Source organism: Scardinius erythrophthalmus (genome assembly GCF_964197995.2).
Source record: "Scardinius erythrophthalmus genome assembly, chromosome: 1".
Lineage (NCBI taxonomy): Eukaryota > Metazoa > Chordata > Actinopteri > Cypriniformes > Leuciscidae > Scardinius > Scardinius erythrophthalmus.
Window position 1 is genome coordinate 7640115 of NC_138221.1, and position 26879 is coordinate 7666993.

The following is a 26879-nucleotide window of genomic DNA, read 5'->3' on the forward strand; positions in this document are numbered from 1 at the left end:
TTGAGGGGCGGCTGGTTGGCTGTATTGAGGGGCGACTGGTTGGCCTTCATGAGGGCAGGCAGGTTGGTTGTCTTGAGGGGCGGGCAGGTTGAGGGGCGGCAGGTTGGCTGTATTGAGGGGCGACTGGTTGGCCTTCATGAGGGCAGGCAGGTTGGCTGTCTTGAGGGGCAGGCATGTTGAGGGATGGCTGGTTGGTTGTCTTGAGGGGCGGGCAGGTTGAGGGGCGGGCAGGTTGAGAGGCAGGCAGGTTGGCTGTCTTGAGGGCGGGCATGTTGGTTGTCTTGAGGGGCGGGCAGGTTGAGGGGCGGCTGGTTGTCTGTCTTGAGGGGTGGGCAGGTTGAGGGATGGCTGGTTGGCTGTCATGAGGGGCGGGCAGGTTGAGGGATGGCTAGTTGGCTTTCTTGAGGGGCAGTCAGGTTGAGGGATGGCTGGTTGGCTGTTATTGAGGGGCGGGCTGGTTGGCCATCATGAGGGCAGGCAGGTTGGCTGTCTTGAGGGGCGGGCAGGTTGAGGGGCGGCTGGTTGGCTGTATTGAGGGGCGACTGGTTGGCCTTCATGAGGGCAGGCAGGTTGGTTGTCTTGAGGGGCGGGCAGGTTGAGGGGCGGCAGGTTGGCTGTCTTGAGGGGCGGGCATGTTGGTTGTCTTGAGGGGTGGCCAGGTTGGCCATCATGAGGGCAGGCAGGTTGACTGTCTTGAGGGGCGGGCAAGTTGGTTGTCTTGAGGGGCGGGCATGTTGGTTGTCTTGAGGGGTGGGCAGGTTGGCCATCATGAGGGCAGGCAGGTTGGCTGTATTGAGGCGTGGGCAGGTTGAGAGGCAGCTGGTTGGCTGTATTGAGGGGCGGCTGGTTGGCTGTATTGAGGGGCGGCTGGTTGGCTGGCCCATGATGTTGATGCAGACCTCTGTCTCTGAAGCCTTTAACTGCACTACATGAGGATCATTACATCTGACCTTCATCTGTGACCTAGAGATGCACCAGATAAAACTTAATTTTAAGTCTCAACTGTAGGTTAACATTAAACATCCGTTTCAGCTCTTAAATGTTGATATGATTTATTTCAATCTTTCTTTCTCTTAGTATGAGATTCAGTACATTATACTTATCATTTGGCAGATGCTTTTATCCGAGTGACTAACACTGCATTTATACTGCATTCAAAGAGCACATTTGATTCAATCATGTAAATGTAATGGAGTGAATCTCAAACTGAGAGAAAGAAAGACTGGGAATTGAACCCATGATCATCATCTAGTGTTGAGCTACAGGATTCACTCACCTGTTGTCTGTACCATCATCAGTCTGACAGATGAACCGCCCTTTTCTCTGAAGACATCTGACAACACACTGAATCTGATTATTACATATTAACATATACTTTTTAGATGGTTAAGATACTGCAATCTCATGATGGCAGTGAATATGACGACATGAACTCTTGAGATTTACTGGCTGAACTGAGATCAGTCTGGACTCACCTGAAGATTTTTTTACGCAGAATGAAACAAATCAAGAGCAGGATCATGATGAGAAGAGCAGAAATCCACCAGAACTGATCTATACAAGCCATACACAAACAACAAAATAATACAATCAGCTGATCCACTCAATTAATGAACCAATGAAATCAGCTGATCTATAATGATTAATCAATATTAGCGTTGATGTTTAAAGCTCTTGATGTTTTACCTGAGATCTGGAGAGACGGAGTCACTTCATTCACATCTTTAAAACACACAACGATCACAAATATCAGACAATATGACAGAAAACATTCACACTGGACTGAGTCTAAATCAGTGTTTTATTAGTGAATTAGACACACGTTTATCAGCTGAAACTCACCTGAGTTTGGAGTCGCTGCAGTTTCATTCCTCACTGAAAAACACATTCACAATCATCATGATTCACTTCCAGAAGATTCAGTTTAACACAGAGTTTATTCTGATTCAGGACACACTGATGTTTTACGCAAGAGTCTCTCACCTCTGAACATGGTCTCTATTCTGAACTGTGATGAAAGAAACGAAGCATTAAAGCAGCATTTATAGTTTCATTAAGGATTAAATATGAATTATTGTTTGTTTAATGTTTTGATGAACTGCAAATCTAATGATTCATAATTAAATAAAAATAACATTATCATAATTTCTGTGTGTTTAAATAGAGTGGTGCAGGTGTGACGTTACTAGGAATAGTCTTCCTAGAAATGTCTGGGAAGCAGACACACTCTGTCAGTTTAAATCTTGTCTAAAAAACACACATCTCTTTAACCTGGCATTCACAACACATGATGTAGTCAGCCGGATCTAAACATGTCAGTGAGCTACATGTACTCTCAGTTCATTCCTCGTGCACTAAATTATCTCTTAGTGGAGGTTTTATGGTGGCGTTGAATTCGTGGGACCACGGTGTATTTCGTTTATAGCCTACCTTTAGCTGTTTACTTCTGGCGACTGCATTTAGGCTTCAGAAATTCATAAAAGTTGTGTTCATCTGTGATTTATATATATTTACACACACACACACACACACACACACACAGGCAGGAATTTAAATGCATGCTTGGTGACAGGAATGTGCATGGCCTGCCGGCCCTGTTCCTTTACTCCAATGTGTAATTGGAAAGGGAAAAGGAGGGTTGCAGGGAAGGGCTAAGAAGGCCCCACCCCCAAAACACAATGTGCTACCGAGCTTCTGGTGACATCCAGCCGGTAGTAACGCACAAACATCTGGGGAGAAGCCCAGCTGGCAGCAGAGCAGACGTCCTGCAGTGACACTCCCCTGAGCAAAGCCCAAGAGCCACTCGTGGACTGAGCTCTAATGTCTCCTGGGGGCTGCACTCCCTTTGATTCAAAGCTCCCAAAGCTATAGCGTCACAAGCCAATGTGAGAAGCGTTGCTTAGATATGGGACTCCCCTAGTGAGGGAGCGCCCATGAAATAAAGAGCTGGTCGCTCTTCCGGAAAGCGCCGGTCCTGGCCACATATGTCTGTAAGGCACGGACAGGACACAGAGCATTCAGCCTCTGATCCTCCACGGAGGAGAAAGGTGGAGGGTGAAAAGCGGACAGCTCTAACACCTCCGATGGGAACTCAGGGAAGCATTTGGACATACAAGCCGGATTAGGCTTTTTGTATAAGAGCATGATTATAAGCATAACTGTCATGTTTCATGTCTGTGTTCCCCTGTCTTGTCACCACTCTATATGAAAACAGATGAATGTTGAGAGAGAAAGTTGATTTACTGCATTAGAATGACACTGAATCTCATGATGAAGCTCCTCCACACAGCGAGACGTGACGAGACGATCAGATGAGACTGAAATACCAGGATCCATCAGTGTTTCAGGATATGATGGATCTGCTATCAGACGCCCGTCCTGAACACACCAAAAACAAGAGGATCAAGTGTGAGTGTGTGTGTGTGTGTGTATAATGTAGTTTGAGGACAGAAATACACACACACACACACACCTCTGAATACCAGCTCTGATCACAGTCGGGAATATTGGTTTGATTCAGTATATTAGACTGAAGTCTGTATTCAAACCCGCCGTCAGTCTGAATCTCTGCACATGTTTTATTGATTCTGTTCATGTTTCGGTGCTGAAAACAGGAGAGAAATGTTTTAAAGAACCAAATGACTGCAGTTTATTAATACTGTGTAGTAGAACAAACATTTAAACATACTCACCTAAAGGATTATTGGGAACACCTGTTCAATTTCTCATTAATGCAATTATCTAATCAACCAATCACATGGCAGTGGCTTCAATGCATTTAGGGGTGTGGTCCTGGTCAAGACAATCTCCTGAACTCCAAACTGAATGTCAGAATGGGAAAGAAAGGTGATTTAAGCAATTTTGAGCGTGGCATGGTTGTTGGTGCCAGACGGGCCAGTCTGAGTATTTCACAATCTGCTCAGTTACTGGGATTTTCTGGCACAAACATTTCTAGGGTTTACAAAGAATGGTGTGAAAAGGGAAAAACATCCAGTATGCGGCAGTCCTGTGGGCGAAAATGCCTTGTTGATGCTAGAGGTCAGAGGAGAATGGGCCGACTGATTCAAGCTGAGTAGTATAAACATATACTTTGTGTCACTTTTGGTTGATTCATGACCCCCTTTGATTGATTTATGACCCTTGTCACTAGTGATTGACAGGGAATCCATGTGTCACTCAAACTGACTGGTCAGTGGGTGTCAATTGTTTTTACAGGGGGAACGTCTGTATGGGGGAAACTGTTGCTGATTGTATTTTCCTTTGATTGTTGGGGGTGAAATTCACCCATGATGGTATGTTGACACCCTGAGTGTCAAAATCGTTGTTTGATCAATACATGTTAACTGAGTCAAAGTATTTGAGTCAAGACATTCAGGAAAACCATTACCCCTACACCACACTGGCTATATTCATTAAAATAACATGTCTGGGGATGTTCTTTTAAGTCAAGTCAAGTCATCCTCATTTATATAGCACTTTTAACAATGTAGATTGTTTCAAAGCAGCTTTACAGAGATAAACGTATAATTTAAGGTAACATAGATTGTTTTGGCTTTATAGCGGTTCTTTAATAAAGTTATTTTCCGGCTAAAGTTAGTTTTGATTGATTCGCTTCCGTCGCAACGATCATTTGTTATTAAATTAGGGGCCGCCAAGCCGACACCATTCTCTCTACACAGACTTTAAACGCGAACCTGTAATAAACGCTGATGGCATTCACATGCGCATTAAGAATTGGTTCTATAGTGATGTGCGTTTGAATATATGTGTGCAGGTTTGTAATTCCCTACAAACCAAGCCTAAACAAAGTACTGGTCTTTCCTTATAAATTTTGATACAGAATTTAATTTTATTTTGTCACTTCGGGGTAGGTACGCAAAACGAATTTTCCCGACAACGCCTTATCTGTAGAGTGGTAAATGTTCTTTTAAGAACAACTGTGTGTGTGTGTGTGTGTGTGTGTGTGTGTGTGTGTGTGTGTGTGTGTGTGTGTGTGTGTACCTCAGTAGGATCAGTAGTAACTGAACTTTAGGTTTTATGTTAATTGTTAATGCCTAAGACAAAGAATCAGACACGTTCATCAAGCCAAAGAGTCCTAATTACCCACACACCCCGTGCTATATTCTTCGCAACAAGAAAAGGTGTCGTTTTTTCTAGAACATCTGTATCTGTTTCCCGACGCCAATAGGATCGGTGTTAAAAAGACAAAGAATCAAAACATTTATCTAACTCACAGTGAAGGTGTTTAGGCTAGCCTAGATGTTTAAAGAATGACACTTCATCAAAAGCTTTCTGGTGATTCTCACACAAAAACATCTTTTGGTCATGCATCAACATGAACTTTTGGTCGTTACTTTTGTTATTTTAGTATTTTTTAAAGAAAATGTTTTCGTTTTTAACCCATCCCATAGTGTGTGTGTGTGTGTGTGTGTGTGTGTGTGTGTGTGTGTGTGTGTGTGTGTGTGTGTGTGTGTGTGTGTGTGTGTGTGTGTGTGTGTGTGTTGCAAAACAACAAATTTACATATTTTACTACAAAATTCTGAGTAAAATAAGACACACAGGGATTTTAAACGTTCAAACATTTTATACATTTGTTTGCCATACAAAAAGCAAGAAAAGTTGTCTATTTCCTTTAAATAAAACTTTTACTTTATTTTATTCTTTAAAACAGACTGATGACCAGCATCTTTTATTAGCCTAGTACTGTAGCCGAGCAGTTTCCTCACATGAGTAAAACACAATTTTCACTTAGAAAACTTTTTAAATGTATGCATGTACCTTTTTTCTTTTGACAAACCTACATTTCAAATTATATCTGTGTGTGTGTAACAACCACAAGGGATATATGTTGACGCCAAAGTTTCGGGTACAGTGCAAACATGCAATACTCAAGAAATCTAATCTTAGTGTAATCTTCGTGTGGTCAGAACACAAAACTTTGTGTTGAGTGATCCAGACAAAGCTTCATGCTAGAAAATATCATGGAAGTCACTAGCCCTTCAACATCCAGCACAAAATTAAAGAGATGCGCTTAGGATGTTTCGACTATTACCATCTTCTATGACCCCCAAAAACGGGTGATATCAAGGTTCTATCAAAGCGACACAATATATAGTTAGATATTTGTGTGTGTGAATAGTTGTGCTAAACTCTTTGTGTGTATTTTTACACGCCAACATATTCTGTCAGGGGTGTGTCACACCGCTGTGATGCAAAGTTTTCACACTCTTGAATAACTTTCAAACATAATATGTATACAGGAGTTACTGTATGTGTGTCCAAAACACCTGTAAAATTCGAAAGACCAAATCAGTAAGAAAAGAGGGCACAGCATACATTGAAAAGTAACATTAATATTAAATACACAAAATCCATTCGTGAGGAATTGTGAAAGTTTGTTCATTTTGTCTTGTAAGTGTTGTTTTATCACTCCACTAGTGTCCATCTTATTCAGTTAGCACTATTTTGTTTGTTGGACTCTCCTTTGAGAACTGTCAACATTCGGTGTTTATAGGAATAAATGCAAATTAAGAATTTGAGTGATAGTCTTTCTGCTTGAGAGTGTTTGACTAAGTTGATATTTTTTAGTGCAACTTTACAGCTATCTAAGATGTGGGATCACATGAAGCATCAGCACGAAAAGTAAGTTATTATGTTTTACACTTAATCTATTACAACTGAATCACATCTGACTATTGCACTGAGAGCTGCACATTCATTAACGTTTGAGACTGGTAAACAAAGTTCCACACTCTGGTAAAACCTGCAGATAAAAAAAAAAAAAAAAAAGACTTGTGCAGAAATCACCATGTAAAATTAAGACCCCAAATCACTAAGAAAATAAGTTAGGCCATACAAAAATTGTTTATGATGCATATAGAAAGCTCAAATGATGAGAAATTTGTAAGTTTGTTACGCGTTTGTAAGTATGGTTTTGCAAATGACTTTTTATTACACCACTAGATTAGTCATCTTGTTGAGATGACACTGTTCACATTTCTTTGTTTGTTGGTCTGTGTTTTGTTTTAGGCGAAGACAAACCAATGTAAGTTCATGCTATTCCACACATGGGAAAACGTGTGTGATAAACGCATGCCTTTCATTTAAGAGGCTTTTTAAATATGACTGAACTTTCTCTTTTTGACAAACCAGTAGGCTATTTCATATTATATAACATTATACTTAAAGGTGCTCTAAGTAACTTTTTTACCTTAACTGAACAGCTTCGGAGTCATTGGAATGGTTATATTACTTATTTCGGGTTGAATGGTGGTCGTTTCGCACCCCCCTGGTGCCCGTGAACGGAAAATCCGCACTTGCAACTTTGAGCCGCCGGCCGCCGCGTCAGGAAGTATCGCGTGATATCAGGTCTCGCGATGTAAACAATTGCTTTACGGCCAAAATAAATCTGCTCAAATACTGTCATTATTGCGCTCCCTCACGCTGTCCGAACCCGAATGAAGAAGACGTTTTAAAGAATGTCCCATCGGCTTTGATGTCGTTGATCTACTAGCCTCTGGTGTCTGAGAATCGCCTACGAGTTTTTACAACAGTGTTGTCAAATATCTATTCCGAAGCTGTGGGGGGAGCTCTAGAGAGAAACCTGCGAGCAAAAAGCGAGAATACAGCGAAGAAATCCCGAACCTACTGAGTGCTGCTTTAGTATTAAATTAAGTTGTTTAACGTCCGCAGAATTGTTTATTTCAACGTCCCGCTTAACACTAAAGATTATAGTTTGTTTTCAATTGTTATCACCATCTTCTTTAACTCAAATAAAGTTACTATATGTGCTAAAAATCTTTATACATTTTTTGCTGTTCTGTCAGATTTGTTAGAGGAACTATGTCACACTGTTGTAATACAAACTCATTAAGAACTATAAAGTTGCATGTCCTTGTATACAGGATTTATGTGTGTACAAAAGTAAATTCAAGAGGTCAATTTATTACGAAAGAGTGATATAGGAAAAGAGAAAATTAGCCATAAAGAATACAGAAATCCTCTCTCCTGGTCTATTGTGAAAGTTTATGTCGATACAGTATGTAAACTTATATTTTTCCACTAAACGATGTCACGCTTTACATTTAGTTTCTCTGTTTTTGTACAGTCTTTTGTACTACTCTCTGAGCGTGGTCAAACATGTTCATAGGAATAATGAAAACATGAACAAATACCACATTTTGAGAATTAAATGTCAGTCCTTCTACATGACACTGCTTGAGACTAAACAAATTAAATTTATTTTAGGACATCTTTCTGGTAGGGTTGCACGATATATCGGCCGCCGATATAATATCGGCCGATATGGTCATTTTTTTTTACACATCGGTATCGGTCCGATGTCAAAATAGGGCCGATGTGAACAGGCCAATATTTGACGTGTGAAGTTGAAGATTAAGTTACTGATGCTGACTCGTGCAGTGAACGCGCCTGAGAGAAATACACATTTCATACAGATGACATAAGCAGAGAACAGTCTGTTTTCTTTCATTTTGAATTGTTCTGTTTAAAAATAGATGTTTCAAGCTTTCTATATAGGCTATGTCTCAGGTCTGTGAGGCAGGTAGGTTTCGGTTCATTTGAGACGCGCTTCAGTTCACGCGCTTTCGCCTCCCATGTCCTGATTAAATATTTTCTAATATTTACTTTGTTTATTTTTGATGAAACATTGATCAAAATTAAGATACAATTAATACAAAACGAAATTAAATTTAAAGACAGGCTTTGTGCTTTCTGTTTGAGGTCTCTGTGAAAGTTTTAAAGCAGTCTTTGGACGTGCGTTACAGAGAACTGTCCCGTCAGTAACATTGTTAACGCAGTCCAGTGCGACTTATGATTTTTCCCTCTTCATGACACATTTTTGATTGATCGTTTTTTGACTCGTAGATATTTGAATATTGCTTGATATTTGATACCCGTTCGAATTTGATTTTTCTCAAAAGTGACCGCACGTGTGATTTGTGGATTAGGCCTACTGATAAGCGCGAGTGGAGAAACAGGCGTTTATTTATTTATTATTTATTCTCAGTGTTGAGAAATGTAGCCTTCATGTGTTACGTTATTGTGTTAATAATAACTAAAGTAGCCTACCTAATTATGTTACATATTTAGTTTGTATGAAAACTAGCGCGTTCGTTAGTTATGGATTAAAAAGTAGGCTACCGTTGTATCAGTGCTGCGCGAGCTCTCTCTCACAAACACGGACGCGCGCACACAGAGAGAGAGAGAGAGAAGATAATTGTAAAATGAAAAATTGACGGGCTAAGTTTAAATTTTGTTCTTGTTTGTTTGTTTTTTTTCTTTCAAAATGTCAGAAAGCATTTTGTATTGTCCATCCGTGTTTTTAAAATTCGTTAAATGACGGACGTTTTACTGTTAACACAGCCCATATGTCGGATTCGCCTTATAGCCTACTTGTTATTATTTTTAGAATAAGTGATTCGTTATGCTATTATTGGACTCCTGTCTAATCATTGTCAACTGTTTTCTATAAATATGTTTGAATTGGCTAACATTTATTCAGCTAATGCGTGTCCTGTTTAAAATGTGCAGTGTTCAAAGGCAAAGACAGCACGTCACAAATAGAAGCCCTTTTCCCTGTGCTATTTAGTATCATATTTGGATATTGGAATAATAAATTAAGTAGCCTATCTTAATTGTACACAATGTTCCTGTTTTTTTTTTTCCTGTTTTCTAAGGGTTTCTTAATTTTAGACAAGTTGACCAGCACACATTATATGCAACGCAATATAATGCATGTGTGTCGTATGTGTGACATATTTTGCATACAGGTAAAGGTGCCCAATATCAGTCATTTCTAAAGTAAAAAAAAAAAAGTGTTTTGGAAAATAGCTCTTTATTTGATAATCATTAAAATTTGTTTTCTATACAGAGATATCGACATCAGTAAATATCGGTATCGGCCATAACAGCAATATTAATATCGGTTATCGGTATCGGCCACAATTTTCACATCGGTGCATCCCTACTTTCTGGTCTATCTACACTGTGTGATCGCAAGACACAATGACCCAACAGGAAAAGTGAGTTATGCCGTTTATTCTGTTACCTATTCAACCATTACACTTCAAAATTTTCAAACTATTACACTTAAAACTCTGCATTTCACCTTACAGTCATAGATACACAGTTATTTTGTGTTTGTAGTTCATTTACTTAACAGTTGTTTAAAGACAGTTGATGAGTAGTAATTTTAAGTGAAAGGTGCAATGTTTCTGTCCATGCCAATACTTTGACACCAGTGTTTTAGGCGTCTTGTCTTTTAGGTTTGATCCAGAAAACAGGCGTTGTGTTTTATGTCTTAATATTTTGTTCTTTTTTTTTTTTTTTTTTTTTTTAATGAAACTTGCAGTTTTTGTTCACATCAGCAGAGTACCTAAATGTTTTAGTATATCGTAAATTTCAATAGTTAGCTAGCAAATGCAAGTGGACTGTTTATTACTGTGATAATTTACAGTTATATGTGAAACAAGCTCAGTCACATCAGAGTTGAATTGGAACAGTTATTGTCACGCATGTTTAACAGTGTTAGTGTTCTTGGCCTCATCAAAGTTCACACAAGGCACGTTTTCACTGTGGTGCGTTTCATTCTTCCAAAGTTCCATTGCTTCAAAGTTTAATTGTAGCATGTAACAGTTTGGAGACATTTTTAAAAAAAATTATATGCTACTTTGATTTTGTGTGCACTTTTCCTGAAACAAACTGTTTATAAACTGTTAAGTGTGTGTGTGTGTGTGTGTGTGTGTGTGTGTGTGTGTGTGTGTGTGTGTGTGTGTGTGTGTGTGTGTGTGTGTGTGTGTGTGTGTGTGTGTGTGTGTGTCTTCCTTACACTTTGAAAAACAACTGTTTCCTCTAATCTGTTGTATTTTAGTGAGCTCTAGGTGTTCTCGGCTTCTCCTTGTTCAAATAAGACAATGCTCCCATGAATTTTGGGGTGGGTATGTGGATATAGAATGCAGCACAAGGAACTCTTAAATATTTAATCTAATAAAACATCTATGTAGTGTTTTTAAAAACACTGTAAAACAAAGGTATGAAGACATCTTTCTATCAGAGACCTTCACAATCTATTTGTAAAACAAAATACAATACCAGCAAATTACTGTAATCACTTTTGTTTGAAGAAAAATACTGGTTAATCTCACTAAGTGTGATGTTTTATGACTACTGAAGGTGTCACATCCTTAGAGCATTACAACCCTGGTTGTTTCTCACCTACAGCCCAGCCTCCTGAATTTGGTATTTAAATAAGATTTAGGATATAATTAAAACTCTAGAGTTACAATGGCTACTCCAAAAACTCCTGAAACATCTAGAGAGATGTGTGTAACACCAACAAGAACAGCAACAGATGAACAGGACTGAACAGTTAACAAGCTTAAACACATGAAGACCTTCACTATCCACGCCAGAAAATTAGTTTGACAAAGTTTCTACGTGAAGATGAAGATTTTGTGAAACAGGATGTGTTTTTGTGGAAATTTTGAAGTTTTTTACCTATTTACTGCACAATTACATAACTAGGCCATACACTGACTCATGAAAAATTATTTTTTTAAAGAAAAAAATCACTTAAACTATGATCTTAATTAAATCTAAATAGTTTTTGGACATTGCTCTATGTGTTAGGGATAGAATACTGCCATCTAAAGGTTAGTCGAAAAACTATTTCTTAAATTAAATTAAAGTGCAATGACCACATGTATCCAATAGAGGGCCAAAAAGACTCATTCATTTTCACTTCATTTTTCTTGATGCTTCAACTTCTCCTCACAACTTTATGATATATATTTTGTGAATATTTATTTAAACATTTTGAAATACATAACAAATCTGTAGTTTTGTCAAAGTTAGAATTTGTTGTTGTTTTCTGATATATTTTGAATTATCTGCTTTTTGCAAATTATTATACATACATTTGCAGAAACATTACAAGTCACCACTATGACATGACTGTAATCACACACTATTTATTTCAGAAAATTATTTATCAGCAATTATTTATTTTTTTAGAACAAGATGAATTCTTGTCACTGGCATTAATCTGAAAAATTTCACAAATTAACAGTTTAGTTGATTTTATTTGCCAAATTCTATAAAAATGCTCTGTTGCAGTCACATTCGTGTGTGTGTGTGTGTGTGTGTGTGTGTGTGTGTGTGTGTGTGTGTGTGTGTGTGTGTGTGTGTGTGTGTGTGTGTGTATGAGATAGAAAGTTCGTTCTACTTTTTATTTATGCTCTAGAACCAGACCTTGGTTTATATGTAGAAATTTTTAGATTTATAATGGATTTACTTAAATTTTTTTGACAAACAAAATTAAAAAAAGTCATTTTTTTAATTTTCCCATTCATTTTCAATGTGGGGTCAAACACCTTAAAAGGTAAAAAAAAATTTACACACCTTTAGAACAACTTAATCAAGCCCAGTTTTTTTTTTTTTTTTTTTTTTTGTGCATGTTTAGATAGATTATTTAGGAAAAGTCACAGAGTTTCATGCCCCTGAGATGAAGGTAACACTTTTAAAAAATGAAGGAAAAGTCCAGTGGGGTCAGCGTGACCCCAAACAGTGATTAAGGGTTAATACACAACTCTGATTTTATTTTTGGTTTATACCAAATTGAAATTAGCAAGAAAACCTTGCTCATTTAAGAACGTGCATTTATCGCATGGACGGAGCAAGAACATAATAATGCGAGTGTTAAATGATATACTTCGGCTTGTTGTTAATGCAAACTGTCATGTTAAACACCAGCGCAATGCGAATGTTCATCTGTCAGTCAGAAAGCAGTCATGCAGGACGATACTTTACTCAGGTCTGAAAGCGAGATGCTCAAACACCGGTTACAGGAAAACAATGGAAAAATAGCATAATGGAAATCTTAAGTTTCATTCTTACATCTACTTCATCTGAGCTTGTAGACCACAGTATGGGGGTTCCCTCATTTAAATGTTAAAAGCCAGGGTGGGTTTCCTCCAGTTGAATGACTGAAGAAACACTGTCAGTAAGATGGTAGAAAAGTGCACATTTCTCGTCTATTACCACCCACTTCTTTCTTCTTCTTCTTCTTCATAATCAAACAGTTGAAATAGTGGACAGTTTCAGATAACTTGGAGTAAGATTGGACAACACACTTTGATCAGCACATTATGACCATTCAGAAAATAAGTCATGTCAGTCATTCATAAACTCCAAGGACTAAACGCTGCTCCTCGATTATTATCGCTTTATCAAAGCATCTTTCAGCCAATTTTATTGTATTGCTCTATTTGTTTTTATTTGTTTCAATATGCTTTCTGTTAAGAACTGGACCAAATTCACAAAGGTGTAACCGTGTTTGTTTTTTGTCTTTTGTATTATGTATTATATTGGTTATGTTGTGTGTGTTAAACAAGTGCAGTGCTGTGGAAAAGAATTTCCCCCTTGTGACAATAAAGTTAATCAATTAATTTTTTTCTTATACCAACGACGGAAAAAAGCGCAGTTATAATCTTCTTTTATCCCTTAATTCATGACTTCTTTTCAGAATGTCCATAATGTGCTGATCAAAGTGTGTTGGCCAATGTTACTCCGAGTTATCTGAAACTGTCCACTATTTCAACTGTTTGATTAATAACAGTAGAATGATGGGGTGGAAAAGAAGAAGAAGAAGAAGAAGAAGAAGAAGAACCCACCCTGGCTTTTAACATTTAAATGAGGGAACCCCCATACTGTGGTCTACAAGCTCAGATGAAGTAGATGTAATAATGAAACTTAAGATGTCCATTATGCTATTTTTCCATCGTGTTTACTGTAACCAGTGTTTGAGCATCTCGCTTTCAGACCTGCGTAAAGTATCGTCCTGCATGACTGCTTTCTTACTGACAGATGAACAGGGCATTCGCATTGCGCTGGTGTTTAACATGACAGTTTGCCAGCATTAACAACAAGCCGAAGTATATGCATTTAACACTCGCATTATTATGTTCTTGCTCCGTCCATGCGATAAATGCACATTCTTACATGAGCGAGGTTTTCTTGCTAATTTCAATTTGATATAAACCAAAAATAAAATCAGAGTTCTATTAATATTTACAAGTAAATATGAAGATACATATTCACGAAGATACAACTCGCAAACATTTGCCGGTTTTATTGTGTTTGTCAGTTTATATGCTTTCCTGCCACAGACTGAAGCGCGCGAGTTACTTTCAGTTCATAAAGGACAAGCCTACTGCACCACACACCCACGCGCGCGCTTTCAGATGCAAGGTTCGGGGCTCCCCCGAGAACATTTGGATTTCTCTGACCTACAGATGTGCGATTTAAGACTTTTGAAGGCCAAATAAATGTAAAGGGAATATCTTTAACCCCATGTCAGTGTGCAGTAGATTATTAGTCAATACCAGGGGCGTCATTTATAACCGTTGCGTCGCACACACCCCTGAGAGAGCCGTACACACTTCACACACAGGAGCTGATTCATAAACACACACTTGACTGGAGAATATTTGCGTCTGGAGTAAACTCTGATCACGAGACACAGCGGTCTCCATACCGGCGAGAGGACTCTGATCTTCAGATGAAACTACATATTCTGCATGTTCTGATCCAGTCTGACCTCTGACCTGTAACGCTGGATCATAATCACACACTGATCGCTCGGTGGCCAGAGGAGAACTGAGAGACTGAGTCTGGGTTCTCCCAAGGGTTTTCTCCATTCTGCCCTGATGGAGTTTTGGTTTGCCACTGTCGTCTTTTTCAGCTTTGTTGCATCGGCTTGGCTTGCTTAGTTGGGGACTTTAAATTTAACATTGATTTAATATTCAACAATATTATTGATCTGCCGGCATTGACACCATTACATTAAACAAACAACTTTTTACAACAAAAATTAAACATCACTGAACTTAAGCTGAACGATGACGCTTTTTTATTCTGGAAATCTGTGAGTTAAATGTCACGTTTTTAGACAGAGATTGCAAGAAAATGATACAAAAAGACAATACAAATATAATTTCACTCGCCAAGCCTATCACTTGAAGCAAATATCATCCCTTTTAATGTCGCTGGCGCGAGCGCGCTGGGCCGTTTAGTGACACTGACGCATATGAGCCTATCTGACGGCAGATGAAGGAAACCCGTAAATATTAATGATGAATAATAAATACAGTGCATGTTCACAATAACAGTTAAAATATATAAAATAATGATTTAAACTATGTTTTACTTAAACATTTAGATTAAATGTGCGAGTATTAGAATATTAGTGTTGTTTTAAACTGTGGAACATAATTTCCCTGCATGGTGACAATAAGTTATTTAATTACATTTTTTTCTTATACCAACGACGGAAAAAAAGCGCATTACAATCTTCTTGTATCCCTTAATTTAACCGTGTGACTGAAACCCAAATGTGAGACGTTCAAACTGACCGGATAATTACAACTCCCACATCGTGTAAAATTATCAGAATTTCACATGCGACATTTTATTTAATGTGACAGAAAAACAGACAGTAACTCCAGTGACGTATGAGACCACAGATCATTATTCTTCAACTATAATTAAGCAGATGTGACTCACACAATCTATCACTGACACTTAGAGAAAGCAGTTTGTAAAAGATCATAAAGATCACGCGTTCAGGATCAGCATCTCTACACTGTCTGTAAAGTCACTGCTTCTCAGTTTAACTATATCTGACCAAAGCAACTAAAATAATCAAATAACTAAATAAGCTTTGAATACAGTTTATATATAAATGAGTCACTGGTGTTATAAGAAAAGTGACAACAGTGACAATCTTCATGAAAAATGCATGTTTACAAAATGGCGGCCGCAAGGTATCAAACCACATGTTGTCAATCATGGTATAATAATCAGCTTAAAGCTGGGGTAAGTAAGAATGGTCTAAAAAACTTATTTTCAAATTTGTTTAAACTTTATGTATATATCAATACATAATTAAAATGTAAGTATTCTGAAAAAGAAAGTATAAAAATCGAGTGTATGTAGACCTCTAACGACTGTTTTAAAGACAGCTCATTATTTCCATTCAGTCCACCCTCTCCCTTCTGGGGTCCTTCCAAAGCCACGCCCCCAAAACACATGAACGCGCGACTCCGACAGCTGAGCTGGAAGACGCATTATTTACCTGAGACGAGCGGAGAGGAAGGAGCGCAGTGCATGTAGCATCATGTCAGAATCACATGTAATAAAAAAAATCTAACTTTATCATTATGAATATAAACAAATAAGTTTTATTTTAGTAGCCTACTCACTATCAAGCTATCATATCGATATTGGTAAAGTTTAAAATATATATTTTTTGATTCGCTAACGAGCTAGTTATAACTATAAGGCAAAGCTAAAAACAGGTTGCATTGATACACGTTTTTCCATTTCCATTAGTTGCACTGTGATGAAGATGAATTTCGTGTAAGATTCATAACATATAACGTTAGGCCTACTAGCTGTTAAACATGTATTTTGTTATGTAAAGTTCCCCCCACAGCGGAGCCTGCCGTGAACGCGCAGGCTAGTAAACATGCAGGGTCACCGATGACGACGGATAAACAGTTATGGCACATTCACTGGTAGGGACGAAATGCTTTACATTGACTGGCCTGCCCATACTTTGACTACAAACTTGGTCCTCAAATCTTTATGTATTATGCAATAGCCTACATGTAATGTAACTTTATAACGTTGCACTCTTTCTATGAGTTATAAATAGCTAGTAAGATAATATAATGGTAACTAACGTTGCAGAAGGCTATGTAAATAATTATTCTAGCGATATGTAATGCTAAATATAGGCTACATATATATAGCCTATATTATTTTTTAATGTTTTATCAGACACTAGCTACTCAAGATTTTGCTTTAGTATAATTTTCGGTAGGTCCCGCAAATTATGCTTTAATAGGCTACTCAATATTTTGCTTTCTAAAGCATAATTTGCGGGACCTCCCGAAAATTATACTAAAGCAAAATCTTGAGTAGCTAGTGTCTGATAAAATATTTAAAAATAATATAGGCTACATATATATTATTATTTAATGTTCTATCAGACACTAGCTACTCAAGATTTTGCTTTAGTATAATTTTCGGGACGTCCCGCAAATTATGCTTTAGAAAGCAAAATCTTGAGTAGCCTAGTTAGTGTTAGGTTGAGTCGTCCTGCAGCCAGGACTGGAATTCTTTTGAAATTCTAAAAAAAATATCGTAGGCTTGAATTTAGACATTAATAAGCGAGCGCAAGTTGCCGCAGCCGCTAATGAAGAGTGATTGACTGGTCGCGGCACTGTGTGGAACAAAATACTTCGGCCTGATGTCGGGTGACACAAAGCAAATTATCTGCACAATTATTTAGTTTTTAGCGTGATCTAAGCTGTTTTAGATTTCGGGACTGTCCCGAATTTTCCGGGACGTCTGGTCACCCTATATTTGTCCCGAAAATTATACTAGAACTACACAAATATAATCCCAAATATTTCGGGATTCGGGACAACATTTTAGATTTCGGGACTGTCCCGATTTTTTTTTTTCGTCTGGTCGATGGAAGCTTAATAATTCAAATAAAATAGACATATGTTTTTGAATAGGCTACTCGGGCACAGTCACTCATTTCATAGGCTACATTAACACTACATTTTCATATTCGTAAGTAACACGTTTCTAATAGTTGAAAATTCGTAGCAATTCTGAAATTCAGTTTAAAAGTTAATTTCTTGACCAAAAATGCAATGAACGAGTGTATTTTAAGTTAAAAAATTTAAGCTTACTTCTTTACAGTGTCTTCACCACGTTGCGTTTCAGAAAATCTTCACCCACTAACACAATAAACAAGTGTTTAATAATGCTAAAACGCAAAAACCTAATATTTTACCAAGTTTATAGAAAGTTAAGCTTACCTTTTCACCATCTTCACATGTGCTACACAAAATGGCTCCAATTTTTTGTCTGGAAAGGCATCACGGGAAATTGCATATCACGTGGCTTGTATACTTAAAATATTAGCCTATAGATTTACTTAATTTTGAAGCAATTGTTATAGTAGCCTAGTCGATATACTTTTTCGTATCAAACATCAGTCCACATAGCCTATATGAAACACAGCTGATACCTGAAGCGAGTGATGATGGAAGATGAAGAGCAGAACCAAACTCCTCCTGTTGATGCTGGATGTGGAGAATTTAATGAGCAGAAAAATATTAATGAACTGGACCAGATGAACAGCTTTATGAGGAGAAACACACGAGACACCAGTGAGGAATGATGAACTGGACCAGAAGTGAGGAGCGATGCAGAAACAACCGAGAAGAAAGAAGGGCGTGCCTCTTTGATCTTAAGTTTCCTCTTTGTATGACTGTTTCCTTTGAGCTAAACCTCTCGCGTGAGAGTGAGTGAGTGAGTGAGATCAACAGTCTGTCATTAGTCTTTAGTCTGCCACAAAAAAAAAAAAAAAAAAAAAAAAAAAAACCTTAAAATCATGAACTCAAATGTCATTGTGAACAATAATAATAATAATTTCTGTTGTAACAGTGACCTTTCAGGCTATAGTCTACCGCTAATAAGCCAAATGCCAACAATTTTATTACAACTAAATAGTCGGTCATTCAATAAGTAAACTAAATACTTGTGTAGATAATTAGCTTTGTGTCACCCGACATCAGACATCAGGCCGAAGTATTTTGTTCCACACAGTGCCGCGACCAGTCAATCACACTTTATTAGTGGTTGCACACTCCTCGCGGCTGCGGCAACTTGCGCTCGCTTATCAATGTCTAAATTCAAGCCTACGAATTTACGATAGCCTAGGCTGTTTTTGTAGAATTTCAATAAAAGGAAAAAAAGATGAAAAAAAAAAGATGCTGCCAACGAGGAGCCGGCGGGGGCTGCAGGACGACTCAACCTGCACGGACAGTTTTTAATGTTTTATCAGACATCAAGATTTTGCTTTAGTAGGCTATAGCCTAATTTTCGGGACGTCTGGTAACTTTGTCCCGAAAATTATACTAAAGCAAAATCTTGAGAAGTTAGTGTCTGATAAACCATTCAAAACTATTTTTTTTTTTTTTTACATATTTTAGCTGTTTTAGATTTCGGGACTGTCCCGATTTTCTTCGGGACGCCTGATCACACTAATTGTCCCGAAAATTATACTACACAAATATAATCTCAAATATTTCAGGATTCGGGACATTTCGGGACTGGTCACCCTAATGGAAGCTTAACTACTCAAAATTTTGCTTTAGTATAATTTTCGGGACGTCTGGTCGCTTTGTCCCGAGAATTATACTAAAGCAAAATCTTGAGTAGCCTAGTTAGTGTCTGATAAAACATTAAAAAACTCGCGCACAGTCACTCATTTCATAGGCTACATTAACACTACATTTTCATATTCGTAAGTAGGCTAACACGTTAATAGTTGAAAATTCGTAGCAATTCTGAAATTCAGTTTAAAAGTTAATTTCTTGACCAAAAATGCAATGAACGCCACTAGCACAATAAACAAGTGTTTAATAATGTTAAAACGTCAAAATCTAATATTTTACCAAGTTTATAAAGTTAAGCTTACCTTTTCACCATCTTCAGTTTGTGCTAGCCTACACAAAATGGCTCCAATTTTTTGGCTGGAAAGGCATCACGGGTAATTGCATATCACGTGGCTTGTATACTTAAAATGTTATAGATTTACTTAATTTTGAAGCCGTTGATATATATGAAACACAGCTGAAACCCGAAGCGAGTGAGTGATGGAAGATGAAGAGCAGACCCAAACTCCTCCGGTTGCTGCTGGAGAATCAGCTTTATGAGCAGAAACACACGAGACACCAGTGAGGAGTGATGAACTGGACCAGATAGAGCAGCGATGCGGAAACAACCGAGAAGAAGAAGTGCGTGCCTCTATGATCTTGTGTTTCCGTTCTAGCTAGGCTATTTCCTTTTAGCTAAACCTCTTGCGTGAGACGGTGTCTGTGCGTGAGAGAGAGAGAGATAGAGATTTTATTACCACGAGACCTCGAAGTGCTTTGGGGGAAATTAGAGGAACTCGAACTCTATAAAAGAGTTATTCAAAGATCTCTTAACATTTAAGTGGTGCCTGGGTTGGGGTTAGGTTGGGTCAGGTTGTAACACATGTCAGTTGTAACAAGAACAATTCCAACTATAAAATCACCTGATTCACTTCGCACATGCTCAGTTTAGTTCTTATTCCACATGTGATAAAGTAGAGCCCTGTGGCAGACACAGCACATGTTAGAGTGGAAAAAAAAAACAAGTTTGAGATAAGAAAGTTACTTCATTTACTTTTTTGTGTTTTTTTTATGGGAATTTCTGCTCTGTAGTAAAACTCATCAAACTTTTATTATGTGTATTGTGTGTCTGTGTAGATATTTTCCATGCAAGTTGTTAGTGCTAATATTTTGCCTGTTAGCTGTAAGGTGAGCTAGTTCATGGCTACATGACTCTGGGTTAGTTGTAACAACAATGAAACGTTACAACCTTTACTATAGACTGACAGTAATAATCTGATTGGCTTGAGTAGGCGGTGGGTGGAGTCCACTTATTTGTGGATCTGTCTGCACGTCAACGCTAGAAGTGTTTCAAAATCCACAAATGCGTGAGGGGATTTACAAATGCACAGGAACCGATTTACAAATGTGTGCAGCGATTCACAAATGCACAGAAAGCGGTTCACAAATAAATGCCAGGCAGAGTTGTGTTTGTAAAATAATAAAACATTTGTAAATATTTATTTATTTGCAAATCTCATTTTATTTATTTGTGTATTTTATATTTTTTTGCGAAACTCTTTACATTTATTTGTGGATCTTAATCTATTTATTTGTGAATTGGAAACATTTTTGTGAATCTCTTTACATTTATTTGTGAATATTAATCTATTTATTTGGAAAATTGCAACAATAATACCCCCATACTCTCAGGGGTGTGTGTGACGCAACGGTTATAAAAAAATGACGCCCCTGGTATTGACTAATAATCTACTGAACACTGACATGGGGTTAAAGATATTTCCTTTAGCTACATGTTTTTGACCTTCAAAAGTCTTAAATCGCACATCTGTAGGTCAGAGAAATCCAAATGTTCTCGGAGGAGCCCCGAACTATCTGCATCTGTCAGCGCGCGCGCGCGTGTCTGTGTGTGTCTTGCAGTAGGCTTGTCCTTTATGAACTGAAAGTAACTCGCACGCTTCCGTCTGTGGGAGGAAAGCCGTGGCGATATCTTTAAGACTGAATGTTATAATGTCAAAAAATGAATGGTCAAATATGTACTATTGTATTAACATTTTATTCACTTAAATGCGTTAGAAAACGTTCGTCTCAAAGACGAGTTCGTTCAGAATCCGCTACATACAGCAGGTCGGCTGACTCAGTTTCCTTCTCATATATTCCCGTAGCGTCATTGCATTTCCCTGTTGAAGCCCAGCGTCCATTGACTTCTATGGGGCTGCTTCGAACAGTTTTTTTCAGTGCTTCGAAACTAGACGGTCATTGGATAAATGCTGCGATTATGTCCCGCTGACGGACGCTCAGCGTCTCTGGGGGTGAATGGAGGAGTGGGCTGGCCTGGACTCCGGGCTTCCGCGTGATGATTGGAGGATCTGTCGAAAGGCTGCGTCTCCTTTTGATTGACAGCGATTTCATACAATAAAAAGTCGCTGATGTTGAAGCTGTTCGAGCTCAGTCCCATCGCGGATTTTTCAAAGACAAACTGCTGCAACCTATTTCTTGGTATTTGCTTGCTGAAATTGCAAGCCAATTTTTATAATACATTTAACACAATTATACATTTATTATATTATTACTTATTATATTTTTTATATTATTATTAGTAATAATTCAAAAATAATTATTATAATAATTAAACATATATTATTATTAGTAGCATTATTATTATACTTTATTGTATTATTATTTATACCTTTATTATATTACATTCATTTTTCACAGAGCATTTTCTTGAAAAGGAACGTAGAATTTACGTATAAATAAATGAATAATTTTTATGATAGGCCGAAAATGAGATTCCCCTCTTTGAAAGACCAGCAGCGCCACTGGAGGAAACCATAAACTGACAAACACAATAAAACCGGCAAATGTTTGCGAGTTGTATCTTCGTGAATATGTATCTTCATATTTATTCGTAAATATGTATCTTCATATTTATTTGTAAATATTAATACACAACACTGATTTTATTTTTGGTTTAAACCAAATTGAGATTAGCAAGAAAACCTCTCATTTAAGAACGAGAACGTGCATTTATCGCATGGACGGAGCAAGAACAAAAATAAAATCAGAGATCTGTATTAATATTTACAAATATGAAGATACATATTCACGAAGATACAACTCGCAAACATTTGCCGGTTTTATTGTGTTTGTCAGTTTATATGCTTAGAATCCTTATCTAGCCTACCGTATTTTGCCGAAACGTTTTTGCCCTTCTACACTCTCTCCGTTCTGTCTGTTTTGGAGGATAAGAATTAGAAAAAAGAAAAGTTTTTGCTGTTATTTTGGATCAAATAAATGAAGCCTTGGTGAACAGATGGGACTAAACATTAAAAAAATCTCACTGGTTGTGTGCGTGTGTGTGTGTGTATAAAGTTAACTAATGAAGACTTTTGTCCAGATGTTTTCAACAAATCGCATTGAAAACATTTTAACAGTCACTACTGGAATAGCCTTACAGTGTAATAGATCTACAATCTTTATTTGAAGCTAAACTTTTGTTTAAAGGGCATTTACTTATTTTGATAATAATTTCGAAGGTTTATTAGACAGAGTCGTCGTTGTCACTACAGCCTATAAAAGATAATGAATTTCAAACCTGAAACAAATATATTTTTATTCAAAGATCAACAGTCTGTCTTGAGTCTTTAGTCTGCCACAAAAAAACTACATTAAAATCATGAACTCAAATGTCATTGTGAAAAATAATAATAATAATTTCTGTTGTAACAGTGTAAATAATCAGACCTTTCAGACTATAGTCTATACGCTAATAAGCATTATGCCAAAATTATTATTACAACTAAAGTGTCGGTCATTAAGTAAGAAAACTAAATAATTGTGTAGATAATTTGCTTTGTGTCACCCGACATCAGGCCGAAGTATTTTGTTCAGTGCCGCGACCAGTCAATCACTTTATTAGCGGCGGCGGCAACTTGCGCTCGCTTATCAACGTCTAAATTCAAGTCTACGATATTTTTGTAGAATTTGCATAATCTGCGGGACCTATAGTAAAGCATGATCTGCGGGACCTATACTAAATCATAATCTGCGGGACCTATACTAAAGCATAATCTGCGGGACCTATACTAAATCATATTCTGCGGGACCTATACTAAAGCATATTCTGCGGGACCTATACTAAAGCATAATCTGCGGGACCTATACTAAAGCCTAATCTGCGGGACCTATACTAAAGCATAATCTGCGGGACCTATACTAAAGCATAGGCCTAATCTTCGGGACCTATACTAAATCATAATCTGCGGCAGTGGCGGCTGCTGGTCTTTCAAAGAGGGGAAGCTCATTTTCGGCCTACATCATAAAAATTGTCCATTTATTTATACGTAAATTCTGCCCAATGTTCCTTTTCAAGAAAATGCTCTGTGACCCTGTCGTTTCAACTAGGCGTCTTTTCCAGTGACTTGACCAGTGTCCTCTCAATGGCCAGCAGAGTTAGGAATAATTGTATAAATGTAATAATATAATAAAGGTATAAATAATAATATAATAAAGTATAATAATACTACTACTAATAATATATAGGCTATTTTTAATTATTTTAATAATTATTGTTTTAATTATTACTAATAATATTATAAAAAATATAATAGGATAAGTAATAATTAAAACAATAATTATTAAAATAATAAAAAATAGCCTATATATTATTAATAATAATACTACTAATAATATATAGGCTATTTTTTTATTATTTTAATTATTATTGTTTTAATTATTACTAATAATATTATAAAAAATATAATAGGATAAGTAATAATATAATAAAGGTATAAATGTATAATTGTGTGAAATGTATTATGAAAAATGGCTAGCAATTTCGACAAGCAAATACCAAGAAATAGGTAGCAGCAGTTTGTCTTTTGACTATCACTTGAAAAATCCGCGATGGAACTGAGCTCGAACAGCTTCAGCGGCAGCGACTTTTTATTGTATGAAATCGCTGTCAATCAAAAGGAGATGCAGCCCCTCCAATCATCACGCGGAAGCCCAGAGTCCGGGCCAGCCCACTCCTCATTCACCCCCAGAGACGCTGAGCGTCCGTGGGCGGGACATAATCGCAGCATTTATCCAATGATCGTCTAGTTTCGAAGTGCTGAAAAAAACTGTTCAGAGCAGCCCCACTGAAGTCAATGGACGCTGGGCTTCAACAGGGAAATGCACTGTCTGTGACGCTACGGGAATGTATGAGAAGGAGATCGAGTCAGCCGACCTGGCCTGCTGTATGTAACTGATTCTGAACGAACTCGTCTTTGAGATTAACGTTTTCTAACGCATTTTTAGTCAATAAAATGTTAACACAATAGTACATATTTGACCATACATTTTTTTGACATTATAGGGGAAGCCGAGCTTCCCTTGCAGTCTTAAAGAAATCCCCACTGATCTGCGGGACCTATACTAAATCATAATCTGCGGGACCTATACTAAATCATAATCTGCGGGACCTATACTAAATCATAATCTGCGGGACCTATACTAAATCATATTCTGCGGGACCTATACTAAATCATATTCTGCGGGACCTATACTAAATCATAATCTGCGGGACCTATACTAATCTGCGGGACCTATACTAAATCATAATCTGCGGGACCTATACTAAAGCATAATCTTCGGGACCTATACTAAAGCAAAATCTTGAGTAGCTAGTGTCTGATAAAACATTAAAAATATATGTGTGTGTGTGTGTTTTTTTTAGCGTGATCTAAGCTGTTTTAGATTTCGGGACTGTCCCGAAATTTCCGGGACGTCTGGTCACCCTATATTTGTCCCGAAAATTATACTAGGCCTACTCAAATATAATCCCAAATATTTCGGGATTCGGGACAACATCTTAGATTTCGGGACTGTCCCGAATTTTTTTCGTCCGGTCGATGGAAGCTCATTCGCTTAATAATTCAAATAAAATAGACGTTTGAATACTCGCGCACAGTCACTCATTTCATAGGCTACATTAACACTACATTTTCATACCTATTCGTAAGTAACACGTTTCTAATTGTTGAAAATTCGTAGCAATTCTGAAATTCAGTTTAAAAGTTAATTTCTTGACCAAAAGAACGAGTGTACCTTAAGTTAAAAAAGTTAAGCTTACCTCTTTTCAGTGTCTTCACCACGTTGCGTTTCAGAAAATCTTCACCCACTAACACAATAAACAAGTGTTTATTAATGTTAAAACGTCAAAATCTAATATTTTACCAAGTTTATAGAAAGTTAAGCTTATACCTTTTCACCATCTTCACATGTGCTACACAAAATGGCTCCAATTTTTTTGGCTGGAAAGGCATCACGGGAAATTGAATATCACGTGGCTTGTAGCCTATACTTAAAATATTAGCCTATAGATTTACTTAATTTTGAAACAGTTGATATATATGAAACACAGCTGATACCTGCCGCGAGTGAGTGATGGAAGATGAAGAGCAGACCCAAACTCCTCCGGTTGCTGCTGGAGAATCAGCTTTATGAGCAGAAACACACGAGACACCAGTGAGGAGTGATGAACTGGACCAGATGTAAAGAAAGAGGAGCGATGCGGAAACAACCGAGAAGAAGAAGTGCCTCTATGATCTTGTGTTTCCGTTCTAGCTAGGCTATTTCCTTTGAGCTAAACCTCTTGCGTGAGACGGTGTGTGTGCCTGAGAGAGAGAGAGAGAGAGAGAGAGAGAGAGAGAGAGAGAGAGAGAGAGAGAGAGAGAGAGTCACCTTGTCATTACCACGAGACCTCAAAGTGCTTTGGGGGAAATTAGAACTCTATAAAAGGGTTATTAAAAGATCTCTTAACATTTAAGTGGTTCCTGGAAGATCTTTTCTTATGTTAAAGCCAGCATCTGGAGGAACCCAATGGTTCTGTGAGGCCACGGTTATTATTAGCAGATATAGGCTAAAGTAGAGGAGAAAAGAAAGCGTTAGCAATAATGGATCCAGTGTATAGGCTATTTAAGTTTGATTCAGTAGGCTTACATTTATTTCGTATATTTTATTGATTATTATTACTTATTATTGACTTTTCTGTGTGAAATTGTATTGTTTGACTGTGTAGGCTACTTTTTTTTAATCAGTTATTCTCTGAAAATCTTCCCTCATGCTCTCAAATCTCAATCATGTTATTTTTACATGTAAAATAATATCACAGGTTTGGCGCCAATAATGCTATGCATTTTTTCTTATACCTTAATCATTTGCATTTGATACATTTGCATGCATTTGAAGATACATATTCACGAAGATACAACTCGCAAACATTTGCCGGTTTTATTGTGTTTGTCAGTTTATATGCTTAGAATCCTTATCTAGCCTACCGTATTTTGCCGAAACGTTTTTGCCCTTCTACACTCTCTCCGTTCTGTCTGTTTTGGAGGATAAGAATTAGACCTTCTTTATTGCATCAATTTGTTATGTAACAATCTATTTCCATAATAAACATTGCTATATGGATAATAATAATAATTCCAAACCTGCACACACATATTCAAGCGCACATAACTATAGAACCAATTCTTAATGCGCATGTGAACGGCATCAGCGTTTCTCACAGGATCGCGTTTAAAGTCTGCGTAGAGAGAATCGTCTTAGCGGCCCCTAATTTAATAACAA

The 26879-nt window shown here is 37.5% G+C and overlaps 1 protein-coding gene across 1 annotated transcript; it reads right to left on the reverse strand.

Moving 5' to 3' along the window:
* Positions 1–359: 359 nt before the first annotated feature.
* Positions 360–25561, reverse strand: LOC308694941 (uncharacterized protein; the record flags this gene model as incomplete). The annotated part of the gene is made up of 14 exons (XM_081372798.1): positions 25509–25561; positions 25378–25425; positions 18128–18182; positions 17916–17964; positions 17787–17834; positions 3693–3821; positions 3473–3604; positions 3244–3378; positions 1984–2008; positions 1843–1875; positions 1687–1722; positions 1476–1554; positions 1277–1333; positions 360–963 (listed from the first exon to the last, which is right to left on the reverse strand). The coding sequence occupies exons 7-14, from the start codon at positions 3593–3595 to the stop codon at positions 360–362; spliced, it is 1092 nt and encodes a 363-aa protein (XP_081228924.1). The 5' UTR covers positions 3596–3604; positions 3693–3821; positions 17787–17834; positions 17916–17964; positions 18128–18182; positions 25378–25425; positions 25509–25561.
* Between the last annotated feature and the right edge of the window lie 1318 nt (positions 25562–26879).